The sequence below is a fragment of the Helianthus annuus genome, chromosome 13, assembly GCF_002127325.2.
Source record: "Helianthus annuus cultivar XRQ/B chromosome 13, HanXRQr2.0-SUNRISE, whole genome shotgun sequence".
Classification (NCBI taxonomy): Eukaryota; Viridiplantae; Streptophyta; class Magnoliopsida; order Asterales; family Asteraceae; genus Helianthus; species Helianthus annuus.
In genome coordinates, this window is record NC_035445.2 from 57577003 (window position 1) to 57582402 (window position 5400).

The following is a 5400-nucleotide window of genomic DNA, read 5'->3' on the forward strand; positions in this document are numbered from 1 at the left end:
TGAAGAAGAAGATGTCTGCAGACCCATGAAGACATTGGTCCATGTTTACACCAAGAAGTGGTCTTGCAGACCTTTTTTTAATGAAAGGTTTTCAAGAAAACAAACAGTCTTCAGACCCAAAGGTCTGCGCGCGGTTTGCGCGGAGCAGACATAAGAGGTTCTGAAGACCTTTTCAGGAAAAACAAACACCACCTTAATCTTAGCCCTTGATTAAATAAATGGATGATCAAGATTACTTACTAGCCTTCTTAGCCAAATAAACTTCCTATTATATCCTAAGCCACCAATGATAATCATTTAATTAGTAATAATTTAAATTTTAAAAGAGGTTGGAAAACTTACGGGCCGTGGCACTAGCAGTGGGTTAGTTTCAACGTCATCCATCTTTTCGTCATCCATTTGAAAAACGGGTCAGATCCTATATTCAAGCAACACCTCGCCGTCCGATTACGTGTGTTTGGGCTGAATTCCGGGTTTGGGTTTGAGAGATATAAGACCCGACGACGACGACAACCCTATTCCTTCGAGAGCTAGGAGATCCGACGACCAAGCAGCCCGTTTTGTTTGGAGCAATGCAAGGGTAGATCCGACGACGAAAACCCGTTTCGTTTGAAGTCCGGGTAGATCTAACAGCGGCAACCCGTTTCGTTTGGGCGGCGAGTTTTCCCGAACTGGAGATGGCGACCTGCACAATAGCTTGAAAGGCTTTCTTGCCTGCCCAAGGTGAAAGTCTAGAATGTCTTACACTAAAACCGTTGAACCCCCGACCCGTTCCGAAACTGTGCATAGTTTGGAATTTAAATTTACCGTTTACTTCTTAATTTATAGCCAAAACCGAAATTGGGTTCTTGATGATTTGGGCACAATAAGAAGAAAACCTAAAATAGGCTTTATCGTCACTATTTCATCTATCACTCTTCATATTGATACATCCGCCATCAATCAATTAAGGTACTTGTTATGTTCTCTCATTCACTTCTTTTATTCAACTTATACATTGTGATTTGGTAAATATCATCAACATACGACACAAGAACCTAGCTACTTCTATAAGATTTGCCTATTTAAGCCTCTTAATTTGAGGTATAACTAGGTTAATAAATGCCTGTTAGAGCATTTTCTCCAAAGAGTTTTGGTTGTGGGTTGCAGTTGTTTTATCTTGAGGTGTTCGATCAATTGCCCAGGTGAAAACATGGATTCTTTTTTTGATATCTTTTGTGTGTTACTGACTCTTCTCTGGTTGGGGATTTGGGTTTTTAATAATTAACTTATGTGATATTTATGAATTATGATTAGTTAACATCTGTGTTTTGGGTAATAATACTAATAATAAATGAGAAATTGAAAGTTAGGTTATGATTAGCTCACTTAATATCTATGTTTCGAGATTACTTTGAACAATTTGTAATGTATTTTGTTACCAGAATTAGGTCTTAGTTATGGTTTATTTCTGGAGATTGGAGATATTCTTTAATTTAAATGTTTGTATAGGTTGCAAGTCATTGAGTCACCAGAACAAAAGATTAAACTTATTAAAAAAAGTACTGCATATTCATTTAAGATATCTTATATTAGTCTAAATCTGGTCTTTCTCAAGTAATCAAGCTAAATTACTTGTTAGTTGATGTTTATGTCTATTAATTCCTGTTTGCTCACATATATGAAGTTTGATTACTAGTCATTATCTTCAAGGGTTGCATTAGTTAAAGATGAATTTTTGCTATGTTTCTTTTGGTCTAGCTAATAAGGTTTTAGTTATGTTCTTAATTATAATTGTACTACAAATACGAGCTTAGTTGTTTTGAGATGTGATAAACATTCGTTTGAGAGTATGTTTATGTGTATACGGCTAACCGGCGATACTTATGGTGAATGTGATCATAAAGAGGTTGTTTAATGTTTATCGCTAATGGTTCTTAGTGTCTTACACTGATTTTGAAACATCTTGATGAATCCTTAAGATAATGCTTCATACGAAACTATCATCTTCAACATTTTGTATTATATTTTAGAGTTAAATGCCATTTTAGTCCCTGTGGTTTGGGCTGTTTTGCCAGTTTAGTCCAAAGGTATCATTTTTCACCTGTGGGTCCAAAAAGGTTTCACTATTGTCATTTTAGTCCACTGGGTTAACTTCATCCATTTTTTTTGTTAACGAGAAGGGCAATTCGGTCCTTTTATATGTAATTTTGTTAACTAGAAGGGCAATTCAGCCATGCCATATAAAATGACCGAATTGCCCTTCTCGTTAACATAAATAATGGATGAAGTTAACCCAATGGACTAAACTGGCAACAGTGAAACCTTTTTGGACCCACAGGCGAAAATGAAACCTTTGGACTAAAATGGTAAAACGGACCAAACCGTAGGGACTAAAATGGCAAAACGGACCAAACCGTAGGGACTAAAATGGCATTTAACTCTATAATTTATTATATGCAGGATTTTAAATTCTACTTGAGATTGTTCGGATAAAAAAATCCAGTTTTATATTATAATCCTGCGAAGCCAATAACTTGAAATTTGGGGAGTCTGCCAGCTATCCTGATGCCTAACCTTGTCAGCGAATCCAAAACCCCCATTTCTTCATCAAAGCGTAAATCAGTACGTTCATACATCAATCTTTTTTAACTGAATTCTATCTTTTACCACTTACCATTGCATATTATGTGTGTTTTTAATGAGCTCCGCCCATCTTTGTAGGTTTTCTTGCACCAATGGTGGCTGATAAAGGTCGAAAAGGAGCCCAAATTGGGCGTTGGAGGCTTTGTTAACCGAGAGTAAGGGGTTTATTTTTCTTATTGATTTCCTGTAAATTTTAATTAGTTTATCATTACATCTGATGATCAAGTAGGAAGCCTTAATTTGAGTTTTGGATTTATGTTTCTAGAGAAACTTTGATCATGTATAGGATGATTCTAAAGTTCAATCTGTCATTGCGATAAGTTGATTAAATTTGGGGAACAAGGGTATTATTAGGTCACGTTATACCAAATATTTATTACACCATCACACAGAACTTCCATCTAAATAGGGGAATTGACCTGTAATAATCCCATAATCCCAACTACAGGTCATTGGCCATTGACAGTCCCACCTTTAAATATTCCCCACACCAGTCTGACCTTTCACCTATTTTTCCTACACCGGTCCCCCGTTAAAAAAACTTAACGAAGTTATGTTTTTTCCAAATTACAACCAGTTTTTTTACGGCTTTTGATCAGCACAACGATATGAGTCCATTGATGTAAAACGTACCTCGAAACGGTGCTCCAAACGATGAAAACGACGCTTCAATTCGGGTGTTTAAATTTCCAATTAACAAAAATCAAGTTATTTGGAGCACCATTTCGAGGTAAGTTTTACATCAATGGACTTGTATCGCCGTTCTAATCAAAAGCCCTAAAAATATGTTTGTAATTTGGAAAAAAGCTTAACTCCGTTAAGTTTTTTTTTTTTTTTTTTTTTTTTTTTTTTTTTTTTTTTTAACGGGGACCGGTGTAGGAAAAATAGGTGAAAGGTGGGACTGGTGGGGGGAATATTCAAAGGTGGGACTGCAATGGCCAATGACCTCTAGTTGGGATTATTACAGGCCAATTCCCCATCTAAATATATGTATAATGATATATCCAAAAAGATTAACTCATTTGAAACATCTCTAGTAATCTCAAGAGTATTGGAGGTCTTGCTTGTTATACTCATACTGTAATTTTTAATACCTCAGGACATTCGGAACACGGGGAATGCGACTTTTTGGCTCTCCATCAACCAACAAGAGGCAGAATGTTAACATTATTGACGACGGAGTTCAAGTTTATGGTTCTGCAGCAATTGCCAAGAGGCATGATAACAACACTCTTGAATCAGTAGATGGCATCATCATCCGGATAAGTGGTTGTATAAATAAGTCACGAACACTCTCTTACGGTTTCTCACCTGAGGTATCATCACCTCTTTGTTTTATAATTCTTATCCGCATTTACTGTACGAAAGCTTGTTTTTAATCGGAGTCAGGCCTCATATCACAGTTTTTTCACAGGTCTGTGATAGTTTCCTTTCTGGGTTTCCGTGTAGCTGGGAAGATTATGCCTCTAAATCTTCCCATGATAGATGTGACGACGATATAACAAAACAATCCTTGCCTGCGTCTTTCGATGATCTTCGAGTCACTCATGTACGCCACTTATTGATGTCAGGAACTGATTCTTGTGCTTTAAACAGTATTATTTTCGGAGATATCATGAAACATACTGAAAAGATTCTTAATCAAAGTGTTCCGTCAGTCGAGAAGATCTCCAGGAACTCTATAGAAACCGAAGCTGATCACAATGAAGATGATGTTTCTTTGTCAAATTTAACTCAGAAGATAACTGGAGAAGATAGTAAGATTGCAGTTGATTCACACATGATAAAATCTGAAGAAATTGAAGATGGTTTTATGCCGGATGAAATACACAATATAACCTATGAAAAACAGTCGAGGATATTACTGAGAAGATATCCCCTAAGGTCCAGGCGAAACAGAGAAAACACTTGAAGTTGATGAGTGATCAAAGGTTATATGCTGAGGAACATGATCCAGTAAGCAGTTTTTTTTATAAGCATTGTGTAAGTAGAGTTGTATTTTATCTAATATTTATAAATATCTGAAATTAGAAAGAACATCTTTTGGACGAAGAGAGAGAGAGAGAGAGAGAGAAAGAGATGATGGGAAAAAAACGCGAAACCCGGTTACAAACGGTAAACACAAACGCGGAAGCAAACTTCGTTTGACCAAGAATTTTCCCAAAATTGAATGAACCTACGAGGATGCAAACAAATTGGGTATACCAACTACAATCTAAACAACCCGAAAACAATAATAACAAGAACACCAAATTTTAGCGTGGAAAACCTCTAATGAAAGGAGAGTAAAAACCACGGGACTACTAGAGCCGCTTCAAATCCACTATCACCAATTAGAGTAATACAAAGTCTTCCCTAGGTGTACTAGAGGCATACAATAATCATCATACACTTGGAATCAACAACATCAAGCATATGGAATCAAATACAAAGTCAAAAGAAGGAATATCATCAAAAATTTTCTGCAGCAAACAGAGGCTGTGCAGACAGACTTCCAGACGTGATTAAGACAAACTGACCGTTGGATAAGGTCGTCCTGATGTTGTAATGACTGTGTCTAAAAATCAGAGCGATCCAACGGTTCAATATCCGGGAAAACGACGACCTCTGCAGCTAGGTTTTAAAGTGACGGAAATTGCTTCTTCTTTTGTGTGACTTTGTGTGTGTGTTGTTAGGGTGTTGTTTTTAATGAAACCCCTGCTACTCCTTCTATCCATACACAAAACATAAGAGTGGGCCATAAAAATAATTGTTGGGCTTCCTCACTGGCCCAAA

The 5400-nt window shown here is 36.7% G+C and overlaps 1 protein-coding gene across 2 annotated transcripts; it reads left to right on the top strand.

The window, feature by feature from the left end:
• Window positions 1-406: 406 nt before the first annotated feature.
• On the top strand, window positions 407-4677 carry LOC110897927 (protein EMBRYO DEFECTIVE 1674). 2 transcript variants are annotated; one of them, XM_022144662.2, is made up of 6 exons: window positions 409-723; window positions 829-951; window positions 2443-2604; window positions 2704-2780; window positions 3725-3941; window positions 4040-4677. In XM_022144662.2, exons 3-6 carry the CDS (start codon window positions 2548-2550, stop codon window positions 4535-4537), a joined length of 849 nt encoding a protein of 282 aa, XP_022000354.1. In that variant the 5' UTR covers window positions 409-723; window positions 829-951; window positions 2443-2547; the 3' UTR covers window positions 4538-4677. The 2 variants fall into 2 exon arrangements, with proteins under 2 accessions (XP_035837797.1, XP_022000354.1); XM_035981904.1 differs by lacking the exon at window positions 829-951 and having other exon boundaries at window positions 407-723.
• The last annotated feature ends 723 nt before the right edge of the window (window positions 4678-5400 follow it).